Here is a 23,256-nt window from a genome sequence, read left to right as displayed (position 1 = left end):
TAAAAGCTCATCACTGAAGTAGACTTACAATACACCCACCAAGGCTCAGGAAATTTTGTGGAAGAGGGGACAGAATAACTGACTGCTGATCCTACAAGACATAGCCCATAACCCCATGGGGAATAACTGCAACCCTACTGGTTATTGGGAAATTGAACCTTGGTCCTTAGGCTTCGCAGGCAAGTACCTCAACCACTAAGCAATCTTTCCAGCCTAGAGCAAAGACAATTAATAATGTAAAGAAAAACTAATTGATTTAGTCCCATCTACCTTTTGTTGAATGTATCTCCTGTTCATTTGTTTAGATGCTATTAAAAGAGTTCAGTGTATGTGCATATTCATATGGGTGTCAGTGTGTGTGTGTGTGTGTGTGTGTGTGTGTGCAGACATGTGATATGTATATATTTATGGGAAGGTGCTTGTGGCTGCCATCCACCTCCACAAGACTAATCCTTTATCTGGTACAGGTGAAGTTAGTGGACAATTATTGTTTAAATGAAAAATGACCTTCACTATTAACAGATGGATGTATCACTTGAGTCTCTCCAGAGAAATAGGACCAAAGGATTTATAGACATACATACATTTGTTATACAAATTGGTTTATGTGACAATAAAGGCTGACAAGTCCCACAGCAGTTTATAAACTGGACAACTAGAAAAGCCAGTGGTGTAATGTAGCTGTATTCTAAAGGCTTAGGAATCAGTGGGGAACCCATGCTAAAATTTGTCCTGAGAATGTAGAGATTAGGAGGACAGGCTGGTATAAATTCCCAAATCTTCAGGACCAAGGGCTAGGAGCACCAATGTGAAGGTCAGGAGAGAGGAGTACCCAGTTCTAGAAGATAGAAAATTTGTCCATTTTTCCCATTTTTGTCCTGCCATGCTCTCAGTGGATCATATCTCACTGGCCCACATCAGTGAAAACAGATCTCCACTCAAAGAGCTTATGTTACACACACACACACACAGAGAGAGAGGGGTTGGGGGAGATGTTTTACTAGCTATCTTGGTATACTTTAACCCAGTCAAGTTGAAATCTGAAATTAACCTCACAATGAACTAATAAAAATATTTCTTTTTACACTGTAGCCAGTCTATCCTGGAAGTAAAATTAGGTCATATTATAAAATAGAAGAAAATAAAATACATTTTATTTGTGGAACATGCAAATTGTGGGTAAGTTAGCACCATGCTAACTTTGGGATAATTATGCAATTTACTATAGAATGACGATTAAAATTATGTTCAAATGTGCTTCTTTAAAAAATGGAATGGATTCTTATTACTATTTTCACTCATTTATTCAATAGGCTATTCATATTCTTTTAAAAATATTTTCATTTATTTAATTATTTGAGAGAGAGAGAGAGAGAGAGAGAGAGAGAGAGAGAGAGAGAGAGAGAGAGAGAGAGAATGGGCATGCAGGGCCTCCAGCCACTGGAAATGAACTCCATACACATGCACCACCTTGTGCATCTGACTAATGTCGGTTCTGGGAAATCCAACCTAGGTACTTTGGCTTTGCCGGCAAACACCTTAACCACTATGCCATCCATCCAGCCTGATATTCATATTCTTCCTGCATAAACTGGAGGGGCTGGTAAAGGAAAGATGAAGGCATTCTGGGATGGAGTTGTATTTGGGGCTGCTGAGGCTGCCTGTGTTTTATGGATATCATTTATCGCACAGACTTTGGACCTCTGCAAGGATCTGTAGCACTTTGAAGGAGGTAGACTGAGTAAGACAAGGTATTTTGCTCAAGATTTTCATACCTCCTTAAGGGTAATAGAAAGACACAGATATGTATATACAATCAGAGACTGATGCACGCACTTGCATGGAGTGAGCAAACAAGTTATAAATGCCTCTAGCAAGGGACACTGAGTCTAAATATATTTTTATTTAAGTTATAGAACAAGCATTATACCTACACATAGTGTGGGGGGAAGAGAAAACAAAAGAAGACTTCCAAGGCCATACTACTTAACAGATTTATTTTCACCATTTACTTATTTATTTATTCTCGAGGAGAGGAGAGGAGAGGAGAGGAGAGGAGAGGAGAGGAGAGGAGAGGAGAGGAGAGGAGAGGAGAGGAGAGGAGAGGAGAGGAGAGGAGAGGAGAGGAGAGGAGAGGAGAGGAGAGGAGAGGAGAGACTATATGAATATGTGCATGTCAAGGCCTCTGGGCACTGCAAACTAACTTCAGATGCATGTGCCACTTTGTGCATCTGGATTTACATGGATACTGGGGAACCAAACACAGGCCATCAAACTTTGCAAGCAAGTGCCTTTAACCACTAAGCAATGTCTCCCACCCCTCAACAGATCTTTTTAAAGGAATTATTTAAAAAACAGTTTTATAATTATAATGATGGGAAAACTTGAATTTTCTTCCTTTTCTGCATTTGATCTTTTCTGTTCTAGAAATAGATTTTCTTTTGACCTTCTGTTTATTTTATTCTTTACTCTTTCTATTCCAAGTTACTTTTTAAATAATCACTTGGTTATATCTCCACTCAGTGCCTCTGATTTACCTGTACATAAACAATGTTTGAAGCAGTATCAATGACTGGCTTTCCGCAATCAAGAGGGTGTGAATTGGCATGTTGCTATAAACCTTGGTGGCTGTGTGTTTGACCCAGGTTCCCCCTAGTCAGATTATTATTATTTTTGGTATAATACATGCCTATTTCAAGATTCAACTCAGGTCCTTCCAGGGATTATAATACACAACACTCTTTCTTTCTGTGAGAAAGTCTGCCAAGCCCCTGGGATGCTGCAGGAATAATAACTGAGGTGCAATAACTAATCTACTTTAAAGAATAATTCTGAAAAGATGCATTTTGCAATTTTTAATGGATATAATTTTCACAGTTGAAATACTCAGAATAAGGAGCATTTTAAAGAGATTATACTGTGTATTTTGTTAGAAATTTTTTTCTTATGTTTTCATATCCTCTTCCATTGAAAATGATGAAAATGTTTCTCTTTAATCCCTCCTTCTTGTTCTTGCAGTTGTAATAGAAAGTATTGGAGAGCAGATAAAGCTTAAAGATGTTTTAATAATTTGTGGATCAATTGTTAGATCTATGTTTTCTGACCATATAAAGTGTTTCATCTGTTGTAATTGACCAGGCATCCTGGCACAATGCCAAGTCAGAAGCAGGGGGCAGATTGTATCAGCTCATTGTTTCAAGTAACTCTGGATGACTTCTTGTAGATCAAACAGGCATTCAGATTGAGCCAGAGTGTTACCACCTCTCCACCAGAGGCTCATTCCCAATGTAACTACGAGCTGGGAATATTATTCTGCCAACACAGAGGACATTAGAATCTGATAAAATTGGATGAATCTTAGCAGCTTCTCAGCTATCTTATAACATTTGACAACTATCAAGAAATGCTTCGTGGCACCAATGAGAATTCTTCACTGGGCCAATTTAGATCTCAAAAGTGTGGGAAGTAAAGTGTAGTAATAGGATCACTGTTGCAATGTGCAGTGTTTACAAAATAAGTCCTGAGCTCTTTTCTCTTGAATGCCGGTATGGACTGTTTTATACAATATGCACCCCTCCCCCATTACCATGATAGCCATGGCAACTCTAAATGAATTTCAGGGAAATTATTTCTCTACTGTTTCACAATGCTCTTCTTATCTGACTGCCCCAGCTGTCACATACCCAAATACTCTTATTTAGGATGTCTGCAGGTGGGCATATTACTGCTTATGTTCTTTGGTGGCTGAGAACATTATCATATTATTTTATGAATTGAATTCATGTCTTGCTTTCTATCAGCATGTTTTTAAAGTCTAGCTATTTCTCAAACATGCCATAGTAGATGATCTTCAGTCTTTTCTGATTGTCTCATCTAATTTTTCCAATCATTAACATTCATTCAGAAGAAAAATTCAGCTTAATATTTTAAAGGGGTGAACTAGTGCCCCACAATTTACTATATTTCAATATTTCTAATGGAAAACTAAAATCTAATGTTGATCCCTTTGGCTATTAGTAAAAAATTATCTGAGGACACACTACCCAAATATTAAACTGTAAATATTTCTATGCATTTACTTTTTCATTGTTTTCTTTTTCAAAATTACATGCCTTTTACCATGTGCAACGGTGATGAAATATTATGGCCTAGAACAAAACACAGTGAAAATTCTATGGGACTTAAAACTTGAAATGCAATTAAATTCTGTGTGCATGTAGTTTCTTTAAGGCTTACATATAATAGCTTTCTTTAGTTGTTGTTATCTATTCCATTTGAGAGTTTTTGTTATCTAAAGCACATATTTGCAATAAAATAATGCAGAGAAGTCAAAAGCACATATTTGCAATAAAATAATGCAGAGAAGTCAAAATGTTGGATGGGTGAGATTACATTAATATTTTAAGTATATGTTCAAGATTCTAAAAGATGTGCATAAGTTTCATTAAACAAATTAGTGTCAGAAACATGTAATAATGTTTTCATTTTTTAAATGTGATGCTTAGTAATCAAGTTTACTTCAATAATATTGTCAACTAAATAAAATAAAAAACAATTTTGATATCATTTATTCTTCTTAAAAAGTCTTAGAGTCAGGTAAAATTTAATACATACTTGTCACTATGTAGAAGCAAGACTATCAATGAAGTTTAAGGAAGAAATAGCAGAATTTCATAGACTACAAAGTTTATTACTCATAAACATTCCTCCAAAGTTAATTGCCCAAGAAACCCGTATTTAATTAAGATATGCTAAATATCGAGAAGTAAGTAAAATATATTACGCAAAGAAAATCCTGCAAAGCCTGGTGAAAAAATACCAAGAATATTACTAAGTTATCTCCTACAACTCTCCATGACTGAAAAAAATCCCATGGAGTCAAGTAGAAAAAAATAGAAATTTAAGTCCAGCCATTATTTTGTGGACTTCATCAAACTGGACAGTAACTTTGGGTAATTTTAGCTAAACTCCTCACTAGTTAAGTTTTTTTCCCTTTTGAATTGCCAGAACAACTTTTCAACTCCAAGCTTTTCTTTCCTTGGATCAGCTGGCTTATTTCCAATGTCAAGTACTTTCTAGGCATATTTGTATTGGGTTGTGATTGGTTTAGAAAGACTTCTCTATTCAGAGAAAACATGCCAGGCTAAACAAAAATGCAACCTATTGTCTTTCAAAATATATAAATGCTGGAATTGCAAGAAGACCATATTGTCACTGCTGGAAGACCTTGAGTTTATTCTGAATGGACAGGAAGTAATCAAGGGAATAGCTAGTAGGGATGGAGTGCCAGAGAATGAAACACTTCTTTCTATCTAGCAAGAGATTTTGGTCTAAAAATAGTGGGGTATTAGGGAAGTGTGGGGTGATGGGCTGTGAGAGTGAGACTCAGACTTCATCCTAAATATTAAAACTTCAATTTTAAGGAAGCAACTGGAAGGTCTTTACCAAAACAATGAGGAGAGAATTTTAGCACATGACTTTTAAAGATGAATTACTAAGGCTGATAGCAGTGACAGGGGAAAAAAAATGCTGAATAAAGGTACTTTAAGTACTTACAAGCACACAGTGCTTAATGTTTTTCCTTTGGCAATAATTGCATAATGTAGTAGAAAGGGTTTATCTAAAACACATTAAGCACAGAAAGCCTGTAGATACTGGAGATGACTTTTTTTTTTTCTCTCTCTTTTTCAAGGGTTTAAGATGCCTAGGATCTGGAACCATTGACAGTCAATGATAATTGAGCATTTTTATATATTCTGGCTTCCAAATTGTGATACAAATAATTGGAAAATGTCCATGTGCCTGAATCTCAGGATGTCCATAAGGAGTTATTTCAAAATGAAGATGACATCATTACTACCTTATGAATTCAATATAGTGTGCTGTATGTATAAATCTATCAAAATATAAATCGTCACATCATAGAGAATTTAGAATATGGGACTGGGTTCATTATTAGTAACATTATTATGACCTAAAAAAGCAGCAAACCTTGAAATGTAGTCAGTTGTTTGAAAATTAATCATTGTTTTGCTTAAGAGCTTATTTACATATTTTTGTAGATATATGTATTTACATATAGATGACATAAAAGTAGAAGATCATTTAGAGAAAGAAAGAGGAATGGCATAGAGGGGAAATCAGAGAGTGAGTTAAAGAGAGTGAATATGGTCAAAGTACACATGATGTACTTAAATGGAGATGTCATTCTGAAGTTTATTACTTTGCACAATGAATTTATTCTGATAAAAACTTATTAAAGAAATAAGTTGTAGTAAAATAGAAAAAAATAAGTATGTAAGCAAAGATGTTAAAACCTTATAATTAGAAATTAAGTTGAGGTCCGGACCTGGTGGCACATGCCTTTAATCCCAGCACTTAGGAGACTGAAGTGGGAGGATCACTGTAAATTAGAGGCCACCCTGAAACTACATAGTGCAATCCAGGTCAGCCTTGGCTAAAACAAGACCCTAACTTGAAAAAAAAAAAAAAAAAACTTAAGTTGAAAATATGAAATGGAATTATGATTTTTACAAGTTTCTAGGCCTTTTTTTCAAAGTATTCAACAGCAATAATATTCTTTACTTCTAATGTCTTAAAATTTAGTACTCTTCACACCCATTTTGTTTTCTAAGTGTATTCATAAAGAACCTGTGTCTCTTAGGAAATAGCTGATTCTAGATGGAAAGGAATGGAGATAGAGGTGCATGTGGGGAGCAGCAGAATTTTGTATAAAATATTCAAGGACTTATGGGATTGTGTTACAAAGACAGAGAGACCAGGTTGAAGGGCCTGCCTTAGTCCAAACTGAGAATATTCAAGCAGCAGTAACAACATAAAAGCAATAAAACAGACTTCTTGCTGGAGAGATAGTTTAGTAGTTAAGGCACTTGCCTACAAAGCCTAACTAACTACCCAAGTTTGATTTTTCAGTACCCACATGGAACCAGATGCACAAAGTGGCACCTGCATCTGGAGTCCTTTTGCAGTGGCTGGAGCCTGTAGCATGTCCAATATCTTTGTCTCTCTGCTATCTCTTTCTGCTCGCAAATAATATATATATATATATATATATATATATATATATATATATATATATATATATATGTATATATATATATATATATATATATATATGTATATATATATATATATAAAACAGAATTCACTGAATCTATGACATAAATGCATAACATCGAATCACATTTTCCCACAAAGGAAAGTCAAACAAATTCAATTTTAAGTGGAAATAAATCAGTCTGTGTCCTTACTTTGAAAATTAGTGTTTAAGAAAGAAGGAATATTTATGATTTTTTAAAAGAATAACCTTGGTTTCAGGGTTTCAAAGCTGATTCTCAATAAAGAATGCTTTTATTTACAGAGAATGTAAATATGAAAGGAACAGTTGAATTAGATTGCTTTGCTCTTCATAATAAAACATTTAAGGGAAAAATTCACTATACTTGCTAACATCTTCTGGTAAATTGTGGAGAAACAGTCTTTACATAATCCTAATTATCTCTCTATAGAGTTTGTGAGACAGAAACTTGAGATGTCTTCTCAGCTAGCATAGGCCCCAGAATCCTGCCACCCAATCAGATATTCTCAGGTCAAGGGAACAGAACTGACTGCACTGAAATTTATTTCTACTTCCAGGGAGAAATTCTAAAGCTCTTGAGTGACCGACTATGTCATACTTCCCTGGCATGTCAGACCATCACAATAAATGTATTAGCTAAATGACCTTGGCGTACAATGCAGACACCCTTGCACTAAGAAGAAAGAAAGAAGAAAAGAAAAGAAAGGAAAAAAAAAAAAAGGAAATGCTACAAATGAGGTCTAGTCCACAAACTTCTACCTTGAGTCCAAAATTGATTAATCATTTTGCTTTCAACAGTTTCTCTTTAACCATCCCAGGCTCATGACTGATACTCCCTCCCTATTCTTTGAGTATGAATTTTAATGAGAAACCATTATTTCATAGGGGAAAGTGCTTTTCACTAGACAGGAAATACTTTTCATCTTACTAAACCTGGAGCACAATAGTTTAGACATTTCCACTCTCTAAAGCTTAAACATTGAGAATGTGGCATTCTCCCCAACCTCTAAATCAAAATGCTCTTCAAAAGTAGCATGTAATAGTACTTAAGAAACTTATTAAATAAGAAACTATTCCTTGAGTCCTGTGAGCCAAGAAAGTACAATGTTGGTCACTTAAAGACATCATCAATATTAAACTAAAATTTTGTCCTTAGGAAGTTTATGTAAAAGAAGATAATCAAACTAAGATAGGCCATTCTTGTATTTAGTCCTAAAATATTTATTTTATGCTAGGTTTATGAGAAATCTGAATTTTGAAAGTTAAAACATTGCATGCTACTTCTAATAAGGGTATTTATATATTTTCTGAAATATTTAATTTTTAAAACTATGAATGAAATCTTGCCAAGTGCTATATTTAGTCACTAACTAAACTATGAATAAATGTGTAACATTTCTGGAATGTGGGTGCTAATATGAGATTAAATTTTATTATTTTAAGCCAAAGTAGTTTAACTGAGGTTGTAGTCTTAGAAAATAGATTTTCCTAGGCATTCTGTATTAAATTTCAGATCAGAGTTAGCTCTCCTTATCCATGGTGCATTCACTCAATTCCATGTCAAAAATATTTGAAACTTCTAGAGTTTCAAATAAGCCAAATGTGATTTTTCCACATGCTGGATATCATGATGGACCAGTTGGAATGAAGGGATATGTAGACATGCCCTGATGTAGCCAGTGTCATTTAACAGATCCTTTTAGCGTTGTCTCTGTATAGTAGTTGAATCTAGGTGGTCTCATCTGTTATGAATATGTACAAACATTTTTCTTATATGAGTGCATTCTTTAAACAATGTCATGTAACAACTATTTACATAGTTGTTTAAAGCTTATTAGGTAATGTGAGTTATGTAGATATGATTTCAAATATAATGTAAGGGGAATATAAATAAATTATATATAAGATTATGAGACCATTTGATATAATTAACCTGAGGGATTTTGGTGTCTGGATGCAGTGATCCAGGAACAAATCTGGGCTGTGCATTGAGGGGCAACAAAATTACCAAATCATGGTGCACAACCTTGGTAAGGCAAGCTTATTAATAATACTAAATGAACTAAAATGCAGAGTGAGGAAAGTGTGGAATAATATGTAGCAGAATGATACACCAATTATAAGGCAATGTTAAAAGGATTTATTTTTATCTTGTTACCAGTAACAATCTATAAAATCACCATAATGTGTGTCATCATTAGATGTCTTTATGTATAAATTATTGCTCTGGGTTCTATGTAAGTCACTTTGGACTGCTGTCATATTATACCATAGACTGAATAGTTCATCAACAACAAAAGTTCATTTCTTATAGTCCAGAAGGTGGAATGTTCAAATACAAGGTACTTGGCCAACTCAGTGTCTAGTGAGGACCCACTTTCTCATAGACAGCCTGTGTTTTCATTTAGTTCCTACTTATCTTTTAGCCCTTTGTAGAGTTAGTTTTTCTCCCCTTACTCATACGTTGCTTTCCTTGTAGATTTTCATCTCCTTTTGTCAGTTGTACAATTAACTTGCTGTGGTGATAGAGGCAATAGTTTAGAGAAGTTCAGCTTGCACTTTCTGGAAAGTGGCAATAGGTCATTCTTACTGGTTTGCATGCAGAGATAACTGGACATGGCCCAAGCAAGCTCTTGCAGTCTGGAAAACTCCACTACCAAAACCTGTGCCTCTGATTTTTTATATCAATTTCAATTTCATCACATTTAAATTATACCCTATTGTTGATATGCGACTTCCGGTCAAGATGGTGACCGCCTAGCTGCACTACAGACAAGGAAAAAAAACACCAGCGACGAGGTGCTCAGTTCGCAGGCCTGTGGGGGCCACCCCTGCCATGAATAGGAGGCTGCCAGATCCCCTGCTGCTGTGCTCACATCACTCGCCGATGGTCAGCCTCTGCTGAGCCCTGATTCCGTACCCACATCATCTTCCTCTGCACGTGCAACGGGCCCACTCCCACAGCACAAGCCACACAAGTCCACACTGAGTCACTAGCGCCAGCGCAGGTTCCATCCCCTACCTGTACATCGCCACACATCCCCCACTCCCCTGAGGTGGGAGAGCACAGACTGTTTACAGACCCCAGTGTACCCAGCCAGAGTCTGGGCACCCTCAGGGCTTGCTACCTCAGTCCCCTTTCTGCTCACAGGCAGGGAGCTTAGGTGCATTACTGGGTGAGAATTTAGGCAACTTTGGTGCCCCTGTCAGGCTATAGATAGGCGGCATTCGCAAGAGTGAGCAAAAACCCAGGCTGCTTGCAACTGCCCCAGGCTGCCTTGGATTCGCATTAAGCTAGATCCCAGGCTGCTCCACCCACCTACCTGCCCATACACTGACATGGGTAGACCACAGCGCAAAAGAAATAACACGAAAAATAAAATGGAAGAAAATCAAGACAGATCACCCAGTCAAACAAGGATCAGAACTAACCAAAACATAGAAGAGTGTTTAGGATCAGAACATCAAGTGGAAGCAATGAACAATGCAACCCTGACCAAACTACTGCTAGAACTGACAGGAGAGCTACAAAGGATAGATAATCGTATGGATGCTACCATCACTAAGCTAGAGCAATATGATAAGACACTGGAAGGAATTCAAAGAGAGCTAAGAGAGTTGAGGGAGAGTGAAAAAAAAGAGGACCTTAAAAATCAGCTGGCCACACTAAATGAAAATATAAAGAAATGCAAGGATGATTTCCAAGAATCATCAAGAAAATCAGAAAATGAGACAAAAAGGGAGCTGGACAAAGCAATGGAAGTGATACATAGGAAAGTAGTAGAAAATGCAAACTTAATTGAACAAGTCCAAAACTCACTAGAGGCTCTCAAGAATAGAGTCAGCGAAGTGGAAGATAGAAATTCTGATCTGGAAGACAGGATGGAAGAAACAGTTCGAGAGTCCAAAAATTTCAGTAAGTTCAAAAGTTCCTGTGAACAGAACATGAGAGAATTGTGGGATACACTTAAACGTCCTAATATCAGAATCATTGGAATACCAGAAGGAGAAGAATTTCAGACCAAAGGCATGGAGAACTTATTTAACACAATAATTGAAGAAAACTTCCCCTGTCTCTTAAAAGAAAGGCCCATCAAGATTCAAGAAGCAAATAGAACTCCTAACCGACTAGACAAAAGGAGAAACTCCCCAAGACATATTATCATTAGGACTCTAAACATTGACACCAAGGAAAAAAATCCTAAAAGCAGCTAGGGAAAAACAGCACACCACTTTCAAAGGAAACCCCATCAGAATTACTTCAGACTTCTCAATGGAAACCCTGAAAGCTAGAAGGGCCTGCAATGAAACTCTCCGAAATCTAAGAAACTATGGCTTCCAACACAAACTACTCTACCCGGCAAAAGTCTCCCTTATAATAGATGGTGAAAGAAAAATTTTCCATGACAAAACTCAGCTTTACAATTATATGAACACAAAACCAAACCTACAGAAAGTACTCCAGGAAATTCTCCACAGAGAAGAAACAAATAACCAAACACAAATGCCTACAAGAAGCAGAGCACAGCAACCAAACCCAGAGCAGATAGAAAAAAAAAATTAAATTCCATGGAAATGCCAACACACCTCTACCACCACAGCATGACAGGGATCAAATCAAATCTCACAGTCATCACCCTAAACATTAATGGCCTTAATTCACCCATCAAGAGACACAGGATACCAGGGTGGATCAAAAAATTAGACCCCTCAATCTGCTGCCTTCAAGAAACCCACCTTACCATTAAAGACAGAAACCTCCTCAGGGTGAAAGGGTAGAAAACAATATTCCAGGCAAATGGGAATAAGAAACAAGCAGGTGTAGCTATTTTGATATCAGATAAAATTGACTTCAAACCAAAAACAATCAAAAAAGACAAAGAAGGCTATTTCCTACTTTTAAAGGGAACAATCCATCAAGAGGATATTACAATCATAAATCTGTATGCACCAAATACAGGGGCACCACAGTTCATAAAACAGAACCTACTTGACAATAAAACAGAAATAACCACCAACACCATCATAGCTGGGGACTTCAACACACCCTTATCAGTAACAGACAGATCATCCAAACAGAGGCTCAACAGGGAAGTAAGAGAGATCAACAAAACCATAGAGCACTTAGACCTAACAGATATCAACAGAACTTTCCATCCCAAATACACAGACTATACATTCTTCTCAGCAACCCATTGAACATTCTCTAAAATAGACCATATATTGGGTCACAAAGATAGACTCCACATATTTAGGAAAATCGACATAATTCCCTGCATGATATCAGATCATAATGCTATATTCCTAGAAATCAACAACAAAACAAAAAACAAGAACCCCAACGGCAACTGGAAACTGAATAGCACACTCTTAAACAATAAATGGATAGTGGATGAAATAAAAAATGAAATTGCAAAATTCCTGGAATTGAATGACAATGAGAACACATGATACCAAAAGTTATGGGACACAATGAGGCAGTCCTCAGGGGAAAATTCATAGCACTCAATGCCTTCATAAAAAAGACAGAAAGATCCCAAATCAATAGCCTAACCATCCACCTAAAGGCATTGGAAAAACAAGAAAAATCCAACTCAAAGAGCTCCAGAACTAAGGAAATAATTAAAATCAGAGCAGAAATTAATGAATTGGAAACTAAGGAAACAATTAAGGCAATTGACAAAACAAAGAGCTGGTTTTTTGAAAAAATAAACAAGATTGAAAAACCTCTGGCCAATTTGATCAAGCAAAAAAAGGAGAGACTCCAAATCAACAAAATTCAAAATGAAAAAGGAGAGATCACAACAGATATGAGTGAAATCGGCAGAATCATCAGGACTTACTTCAAAAACCTCTACTCCACAAAACTGGAAAATGTGGAGGAGATGGATAAATTCCTGGATGCATATCATCTACCAAAGCTAAACTCAGAGCAGATCAATCACCTCAATGAACCCATCAGGCTCATGGAGATTGAAAAAGTAATAAAAACCTCCCAAAAAAGAAGAGTCCAGGACCAGATGGATTCCCAGCCGAATTTTATCAAACCTTCATGGAAGAACTCAAACCAATCTTCCTAAAACTGTGCCACACAATTGAAGAACAGGGAAAGCTACCCAACTCCTTCTATGAAGCTAGTATCACCCTAATCCCAAAACCAGACAGAGATGCCACAAGAAAAAAAAAAAACTATCGGCCTATTTCCCTAATGAACATAGACGCAAAGATCCTCAACAAAATACTCGCAAACTGAATCCAACAACACATCAAAAGCATTATCCACCTTGAGCAAGTGGGATTTATCCCAGGAACACAAGGGTGGTTCAACATACGAAAATCTGTCAATGTAATACACCATATAAACAAGCTTAAACATAAAAATCACATGATCATTTCGATAGATGCTGAAAAGGCCTTTGACAAAATACAACATCACTTCATCATCAAAACATTGGAGAGAATCTGCATGACCGGTTCACATCTTACCATAATAAAGGCAATATACCAAGCTCCAAAGGCCCAAATAATACATAATGGAGAGAGACTGGAGGAATTCCCATTGAGATCAGGAACAAGACAGGGATGTCCTCTCTCACCTCTGCTTTGCAATATAGTTCTGGAAGTCCTAGCCCAAGCAATAAGACAAGAGAAGGAAATAAAAGGGATACAATTTGGAAAGGAAGAAGTTAAGTTAGCTCTATTCACTGATGACATGATTGTATATGTAAGAGACCCGAGAGACTCCATTCCAAAACTCCTGAAGGTGATTAACTCCTATAGCAAAGTAGCAGGATACAAAATTAATGCACAAAAATCGGTAGCATTTCTGTATGCAAATGACAAATACACAGAAAAAGAAATAAAGGACATAGTCCCATTTTCAACAGCAACAACAAAAAAAAAAATACCTTGGAATAACGTTAACCAAGGAAGTAAAAGATCTATTCAACAAAAATATAAAAACTCTCAAAAAACAAATTGAGGAGGACTTGAAACGATGGAAAGACCTCCCATGCTCCTGGATAGGCAGAATTAACATTGTGAAGATGACAATCCTACCAAAGGCAATATATAGATTTAATGCAATTCCAATTAAAATCCCTACAGTGTTCTTCACAGACATAGAAAAAAATGATCTCAAATTTCATATGGAAAGGCAGAAGGCCTCGCATATCCAAACATATCCTCAGCAAAAGAAATACCTCTGGTGGCATCACCATACCCGATATAAAGCTATATTACAAAGCCATAGTAATAAAAACAGCATAGTACTGCCATAAAAACAGGAGTATAGACCAATGGAATAGACTTGAGGACCCGGATTTTGGGCCAAGCAACTGTAGCTACTTGATATTCGACAAAGGCCCAAACAATATAGACTGGAAAAAAGATAGCATCTTCAACAAATGGTGCTGGACAAACTGGATAACCACATGCAGGAAACTAAAACTTGATCCACACATTTCACCATGCACAACACTCAAATCCAAATGGATCAAAGACCTCAACATAAGACCAGAAACTCGAAAACTGCTGGAAGAAAATTTAGGAAGTACTTTCCATGATATAGGAATGGAAAAAGAGTTCCTGAATAAAACCCCAGTGGCTCAAGTTCTTAAACAGTCACTCAATCATTGGGATCATATGAAGCTGAAGAGTTTCTTTACAGACAAGCATATAATAAGCAAAGCCAACAGAATGGGAGAAAATATTTGCAGGTTGTCCAACGGATAGAGGCCTTATCTCTAGAATTTACAAAGAACTCAAAAGTCTAAACAACAAGAAGACAAATACCCCACTCACAAAATGGGGCACAGAGTTAAACAGGCAATTCACAGAGGAAGAGTTACAAATGGCAAACACACACCTAAGAAAATGTTCATCATCCCTAATCATCAGAGAAATGCAAATTAAAACAGCTATGAGATTCCACCTTACCCCAATAAGGATAGCCAACATCAAAAGGTCAAATGAAAATAAATGCTGGCGAGGATGTGGAGAAGCAGGGACACTTATTCACTGTTGGTGGGAATGCAGGATGGTACAACCACTTTGGAAAGCAATATGGAGACTCCTGAAAAAGCTGACTATAGAAATACCAACAGACCCAGTTATACCATTACTGGGCATGTACCCTAAAACCTGCAAACCAAAAGCTAGAGAGATTTGCTCAACCATGTTTGTAGCAGCTCAATTCGTAGTAGGTAAAAGCTGGAATCAACCCAGATGTCCATCATTAGAAGAATGGATAACAAAGATGTGCTATATCTACACAATGGAATTCTATACAGCAGTAAGAAAAAACGACATAAAGAAATTTGAGGAAAAATGGTTGAACCTGGAACAGATCATTCTCAGTGAACTTACCCAATCACAGAAAAAAAAATCGACACATAGTCTCACTCATCTGCAACACCTAACCTGAATCTGCCCAAGATGCCTTACATACCTAGCAAGCACCTCATGTACTAGACAATAAGATGGATGGGAGGGCGGGGAGAGAATCAAAGGGTGGAAAACAGTAATCCGGACTGAAACGACAATGGTACCATAAAATTCTACTTCCTACAAGACAGACCAAATGGCTGGACCTTCTCTAGACCCTTACAGGAAACACCTGAACCACTAGACACTGGAGAGGGTAGGATCAAGACTGACCTAAATCTCCTACATCTTCCCTCCCTCCCTCTCCTCCTCTCCCCTCTATCTCTCTCCTCTCTAACTGTTGTATATTAGTTATCTTTTTCCTCAATTTCTTAGTGGACACTGTCCTGTAACCCCCACTTCCAGCTTGGGCCTACCATCCACAATGAGATTTTGATCAGAGAAACCTACAAGGTTTCCCAAAACAATGACAGACTTCTGTCAGAGTACTTGATGACCCAACAAAGGCCAGTGGTAAGACCCTATTGCTGAAGACTCCATACGCAGCTGACACGTAAAATGGAATGACATGGCTGGAAGCCAGTAGAGAGTCAGTCTCCAGACAGTCAGCGTGTCTAGTGCCAGAAGGCGCTACATAGGCGACTGGGGGAAATGACCAAGAGCTGTCCAAGCAACACATTGTTTAACCTAATTAGCAACAAATAACCGGATGTGATGCCCACACAAGTGCATATAGTGGTACACAGCCATGGTGAGGAATCAATTTCTCTTGATTTGGCTAACTGATCCACTCAGTGGTACTAGACCCATAGCTGGAACTGGGAAACAAGTCAGAACCATACCCAAACACAAGCCCACTCTACAATATCAAGCTACCATCAATCACGGGGTATAAGAGGGTCTAAACCTACCATACTGTCTCTCAAAAAAGTAAGTCTTATCTCAATTTTCCGGGTGCTAACTTACTCTCTGTTGGAGAATCTGCTTCTCTTTTCCAGATTGATGCAGATCCTAAGAGAGCTGCCCCAACATACCTCAAAAGGGGCCCAACTGAAACTAAGGGCAACTGGCGAAACAAGCAAGGGTGATGTTTTCCTGTGAACAGGATACCAGTACAAAGGGGAAGGAGATCAATGCAGAAAAAAATCAACTCCTACCAAATCAGAGAGCCAGAGCCTCAGAGGCCCCCAACACCTCAGCACTGAAGCAGACCAAAAATGAACCCAACATGGCTCAAGGATATTTTGCGGAAGAGGGGTCAGAAAGAATGTCAGAGTCACATGTTGGGTCATGATTTGCAGAGACATTTATCATACCAATAACTGTGGGCTAACTCCACAATGCACGACCCATTTTCATTAACAAGGAGGGTCTAATGGGAAGGGGTAGATCACAGATGAGCCTAAATAATGGTACCAAACTGCCTGTATTTACTGAAAAGAAAACTAATAAATTAAATTAAAAAAAATAAAAAAAAATAAAAATAAAAAATTTTACCCTATTGTATTAGGTTCAAATTCGAAAATGTTTACAATATGTAATCTCTCCACTATTCAAATCATTTATATTACGTTCCATGTCTCTGAGAGATCAGTCTTTAAAAAATGTTTCAAATGTTATGTTTTGGCTGCTATTACATTTTAAAAATAAGGTTTTTAAGAACCTTTCCATTTGCAAACACAAATAAAATGTATTTAGTTCTTTTGGTAATGAGACTGTAAAAACCATTTTGATTATGCTAGAGTTTTGCTCTCTCAACATGTAAATGAGAGCCAATGTAATGAAGGTGATTTGTGGCATATTGAAACTTTGTTGTGACAAATATTTATCTGTGTCTAAGGTACCTGTCTCTCAGTATTTCTTATGATTCAGAAATTGATTTGCCATATGGTTGTTACAAATCGATGGCATGAGCATCCTCAATTAAATTTTTTAATTGTTTTAGTTTTGAGGGATTCTGTGAACCACATGAGTCAGTAATGCTGGAAAGTTTTCAATGGAAACTTCATAAAGTACAGGATTTGGTAAATCCAGTGACTACATTTTAAAGGAAGAGGTCCATTTTGGGGTATTTTTCAGATAGCAGAAAGGATTTCTCACAAGATACCACACTGGAATCAGTTCCCTAGAGTCATGCAACAGCTTTTCACTGTAATTATAACTGAGTGTAGGACAACCTCTGTTTCAGGGGAAGGAATTAATACTGAATTATATATCAATCAATACTTACCAGGTTTCCTTGCTTGGTGTTTAAAAACCGGTCATTTTGCCACACTATTATGATGGAGGCATCATAACAAAATGTAAAATTTAAATTAGTTCATAAGTGCAGTTAGTGATAGGGATGACTGCTTCTTGTTGGCATTTGAATTCATGAAGTATCAAATGAGAACTCAGATGAAAATACAGCTATTCTTGATTATTCATATAATTGAAATTATCTAAAGAATCTGTAATAGGAAAGAAAAGGAGATGCAAGGGAAAGAGGGGACATGACAATAAGAGAAAAGCTACTCCTTTTGATTCATAAATATTATAGAACTAATTATATAAGAATTTAATTAAGAAATCGGCATGCATTTTCTCATAAGATAAAAGAGAAACTTCAGTGCCCATTAGATAAGTTTAACAAAGAAAATTTTTATGAAAGGATATAAGATAAATTTCTTACTCTAGGATCTTTGGATAAGGGGACTATATATAGCACCATAATTCAGAAATTCTGAAAGGCATTATGCTACTTAAAAGCAGTTACCTGTGATTCATTTATTTACTGTGGAAGATTTGTATATCATGACTTTTATTGTTTATTTGTTTTTATATTCATGTTTTTTTTTACTATTTTTTATTTATTAGTTATGGACATACTCAGTGTGAACAAAGCAGATGTTGATACCATCCTTACCCTCATCCCTACCCTCCCCTTTCCAAAGGGACCCTCCTCATTGGAGGTGCCAGATATCCCCATGAGGATTATGGGTGTGCATTGTAGGGGTAGCCATCAGTTATGGAGAAGAGACAATGTCTCTGAGAGTATTGTCCCAACATGGTTCACTCTTCTGCAAATTTCCCTGAGCCATGTTGGGTTCATATTAGGTCTACTTCAGAGATGAGGTCTTGGGAGCCTCTATATCTCTGGATCTTTGGTTTGGTAGGAGTTGAGTGTTCTCTGTGTCTATCTACTTCACCCTTGTGCTGATACCAGGTTCACAAAGAAAGCAGCACTCTTGCTCACCCAATCACTCTATGGTTTCTGTGAGTTGTGATGGCATGTCCATCTGAAAAAGAGAAGCAGATACTCCACTGGAGAGTGAAGTCAGTACCAGATAAACGGGATAACCAGAATTTAATAGGTATAGACCCTCTTGTAGCCCAAGATTGGCGGGAGTTTGCTATTAGTGAGCAAACTCATTATTTGGATATGATTTTGACTTGTTTCCCAGTTCCAGCTATAAGTTCCATTCCACTGAGTGGATCTATTAGCCAGTACAAGAGCAGTTAGTTACCCACCATGGCTGTGTGCCCCTATTGTACTAGGGTGAGCATCACATAAGGTTGTTTGCTGCTGAGTAGCTTAGACCACCAGTTGCTTGGACAGATGTTGGCCATTTTCTCCCAGTAGCTTATTTAGCACTTTCTGGCACTAGATGAGCTAATTCTCTAGGGACTGGCTGTCTTTCAGATTCCCACCATGTCTCTCCATGTTCTGTACTGACAGGATATGGTGTCTTCAACAGTAGGGTCTTACCATTAATCTTTTGTGGATAACCAAGTGCTCTGACAGAAGTCTATCTTCTTTTGGGAAACCTTGTAGGCCTGTCTGATCAACAGCTCATTGTGAATGTTAACCACATCCTGGTACTGGAAGTTACATGCCAGACCCAAGGGAAAAGAAGGAAGAAAATAATGAGTAATTTAAAAGAAAAAGAAGAGAGAGAGATTGAAAGGGGAAAATTAAGGTTAGTCTTCATCATACCATCTTCAGAGCCCTTTGATTCAGTTATTCCCTCTAAGGACCTGATGCAGGTTCAACATTTAGTCTGTCTTTCAGGATATAGGATTTTTTGGCACCATTTCCATTTTCATACAGTTTTGTGTCCCCATTGACCCTCCTTTTCAGCCCCACTCTCCCTATTGTCTGGGCCTAGAGATGCATATTAGGTATGTCAGCATCCTGGGCAGATCCAGGTTAGGAGCCACAGATGAGTGAGACCATGCAATGTTTATCTTTCTGCGATGACTTCTGTGACTTCATTGAGGATGATCTGTTCCAAGTTTGACCATTTTTCAACAAATTTAATCATGTCATTTTTTCCTTACTGCTATGTAGAATTACATCATGTAGATATACCACATCTTGGTTATCCATTCATCTAATGATTGACATCTGGGTTGATTCCAGTTCTTAGCTATTATGAATTGAGCAGCTATAAACATGGTTGAGCAATTATCTCTGAACTGAGGAGTGGAGCTTTGGGGGTAAATTCCCAGTAAGGGAATAACTGGGTCTGTTGGTAACCATATAGTCAACCTTTCTATGAGCCTCCATGTTGCTTTTCATAACGGTTATACCATTTTACATTCCAACCAACAGTGAATGAGGGTTCCTATTTCTCTATATCCTCACCAACATTTGTTTTCATTTGATTTTTTTTTTTTTAATGTTTGCTATCCTTACTGGAGTAAGATGGGCTATCATGATTATTTTAATATTCATTTCCCTGATGGTTGCGAATGTTGAACATTTTCTTAAGTGTGTATTTGCCATTTATATTTCTTTTTTTGAGAACTCCCTGTTCAGTTCTCTGTCCCACTTTGTGAGTAGGTTGTTTGATTTTTTTACTGTTTAGGATTTTTAGTTCTTTGCAGATCCTAGAAATTAGGCCTGTGTCAGTTGTATAGCCAGCAAAATTTTTCTCTCATTCTGTGGGTAGTCTATTGGCTCAGTTTATTGTATGTTTCTTTGTGAAAAAAAAAAAAAAATCCCTTCAACTTCATGAGATCCAAATGGTTGAGTGATTGTTTAAATTCCTGAGCTACTGGGGTTCTGTTCAGAAAGTCTTATCCCACTCCTATATTGTGGAAAGTTACTCCTATTTTTTTCTTCCAGTAGTAGATGAGTTTCTGCTCTTATATTGAGGTCTTTGATCTATTTGGACTTGATTTTGTGCATGGCAATATGTATGCTAGTTTCATTTTCCTGCAGAGTTTTTATTCCCCACATTATCTAGTTTGCCCAGCACCATTTGTTCAAGGTACTGGCTTTTTTTTCAGTCACATTGATAAGGACTTTGTTGAATATCAAGTAGCTGTAGTTATTTGACCCCAAATCCAGATCCTCTATTCTGTTTCACTGGTCTATAATCCTGGTTTTATGCTAGTACCGTCTTGTTTTAGTTACTGTGGCTTTGTAGTATAGCTTTAGATAGTGGAGTAGCTAAGTCCTCAATTATGATGGTGTTGGTATTTATTTCTGTTTTGTTGTCAAGTAGGTTTTGTCTTATGAATTGTGGTGCACCTGTGTTTGGTGCATAGAGATTGATGGTTGTGATATAGTCTTCTTGGATCATTCCCTTGATAGGCAAAAAGTGGCCTTCTTTGTCTTTTTTTTTTTTTTTTGGCCATTGATTTCTTTTATTTACAGTTTTTGTTCAATGCAAATCAATTCCATAACATGAGAAGTTACTATGAATCAAAGCATAAATACACAAACACAATATACAGTACAAATAGATGTACAGCAGTCAGGTGTGAGGCAAGAAGGAGCATTCATTCACACACACACAGTACTTCAGATCATTCTCATGGAGGTTACTAAGGGTGGAAAAACTAACTCTGGTTATCAATACTACTGTGGCCATATTAGATTCTGGAACATGTAAGCATCAGTGTGTGACCATGCGAACAAAAGAGCTGCTTCCGCGAATGACTATTTTAAAAGATTTCTGTGTATCAAAAAAGTTGGGAGGAAAAAAAAATTGGGGAAATCAAGCCCATTTTTAGGCTTAGGACCAACTTTAAACTACCTAAAAATATTAAGTATTCCAAGTGTGGCTACTCTGATCCATTATTTTGTTTTTTTTTTTTCCATTAAAAAAGTATTTATTTAAAATTCTGTGAATTTAATGCAAATTAGCTTCCATCCTTCATTTAACCAATTTTTTTTTTTTTTTAACTTTTGGCTCCTTCACATATTTGCCTTTCAAATTTCAAGATCTGTGATTTTTTACTTACACTATAGACCATACTTTAAATTGTGAAAAGTACTCAACATATGCAGAAATAAAAGCAGCATTTTGAACTTAGTTGAGATCATTTCAGTTCTGCTCTCTGAAATCCATTGACTAAATGAACCTGGGCTTCATGTGGAATGATTACAAGTGATGGGGAGGCCCACCTACCATTTGTGTGGATTCCAATCCACCATTGCCTGACACATGTCAATTGCTACAGAAATGTCAAATCTCAAAGAAGAGGGAGGTGGGGACACAGTTCATTTCCAAGGAGAACAGAAATAGTTTAACAATGAAACTTTATCTAGAGTGTTGTCATATTAAATTAACAATGCTGCAATGGTGCACTAAGGACTTAACAGCAAACACCTGGTCATTCCTTCAAATGTACACATATAAATAGAATCATGGAAGCTTTTAATATTGCCTAACTGTTGCATGGCCTTAGAGATTTGAATGAACCAAATGAAGACTGAATCTCCGTTCCACTCTCCATCCTTCTTTCTAGATAAAAACCTATTCCTGATTTCAAAGTAGAGTTTTAAAGGGTCCATATTTCTTAAGCCACACCCAAGCCAATCCCATCTTAATTTTGAATGCTATCTCTCTTCATCTACATAGAACTCTAGTGGATTTCACGTTGGCATTCAGCCTCTGTCAACCCCTTCCACATGTCCTTCAAACCAATCAAATTTGGAATCTCAGTGTTCTCTGCAGAATGCACTACGGTGTGGAATCAGTCAGTGTGATGCAGACCTGTTTCTTCCTTGCCACATTGGACTTGCAGTTGCCATTCGGGTTGGGGTTAGAAGATGGGGAAGTAGAGGCGTTTCTTGGCCTGAGTCTCTCTAACAGTAGAGTTGTAGAAGAGAGAGCTAGATGGCAAGGAGACCAGCTGCTGATTGCAAGGCATTGTAATTTCCTCTGCTGGTGGCATTAGCTGGACTCGGGGCAGCAGAGGTATGCTGGGAGGAGTTACTTGAAACTGCTACAACAGCTGTTTGGTTGGAATAAATCTGCGTGGGTAAGAGCAGAGCCAGAAGCAGCAAGCCCAGCCCCAGCCTGGCCACCATTGCTCTGCTCATGTCCGCTCCGTTGGGGACACCGCGCGGCTCTGGATGCTGTACGAGGAGGATGTGCTCGACTCGCGAGGGCGCAGCAAGGTGGGCCTTCTTTGTCTTTTTTGATGATTTTGGTTTGAGGTCTATTTTATCCAATATTAGCAGAGCAATGCCTGCTTGTTCTTATTTCCATTTGCTTGGAATATCATTTCCCACCCTTTTACCCTATGGAGGTGTCTGTCTTTAGTGGTGATGAGGGTTTCATGAAGGCAGCAGATTGAGGGGTCTAAATTTCTGATCCACTCTATTAGCTTATGTTTCTTGATGGGTGAATTATGACCATTAATGTTTAGGGTAGTAACTGTGAAGCTTGATGTAATCCCTGCCATAGTATGGTGGTTTATGGGTTTTTTTATGTGGTGTTTTCTTGGACTTTCTGGTTTTTTGTGCCTTCTCTGAGTTTGGTTATTATGAGATG

General features: G+C 37.4%; 1 protein-coding gene across 1 annotated transcript; it reads right to left on the bottom strand.

The window, feature by feature from the left end:
* Positions 1-22,383: 22,383 nt before the first annotated feature.
* LOC123457763 (signal transducer CD24-like) lies at positions 22,384-22,872 on the bottom strand. Its single transcript, XM_045142385.1, has one exon. It carries the CDS (start codon positions 22,800-22,802, stop codon positions 22,593-22,595), a length of 210 nt encoding a protein of 69 aa, XP_044998320.1. The 5' UTR covers positions 22,803-22,872; the 3' UTR covers positions 22,384-22,592.
* Positions 22,873-23,256: the final 384 nt, after the last annotated feature.

The sequence above is a fragment of the Jaculus jaculus genome, chromosome 1, assembly GCF_020740685.1.
Source record: "Jaculus jaculus isolate mJacJac1 chromosome 1, mJacJac1.mat.Y.cur, whole genome shotgun sequence".
NCBI lineage: Eukaryota > Metazoa > Chordata > Mammalia > Rodentia > Dipodidae > Jaculus > Jaculus jaculus.
This window is presented reverse-complemented; position numbering and strand designations above follow the sequence as displayed.

Coding starts and splice junctions, on each gene's coding strand:
- LOC123457763 (XM_045142385.1), bottom strand. CDS start 22,802: ATGAGCAGAGCAATGGTGGCCAGGCTGGGGCTGGGCTTGCTGCTTCTG.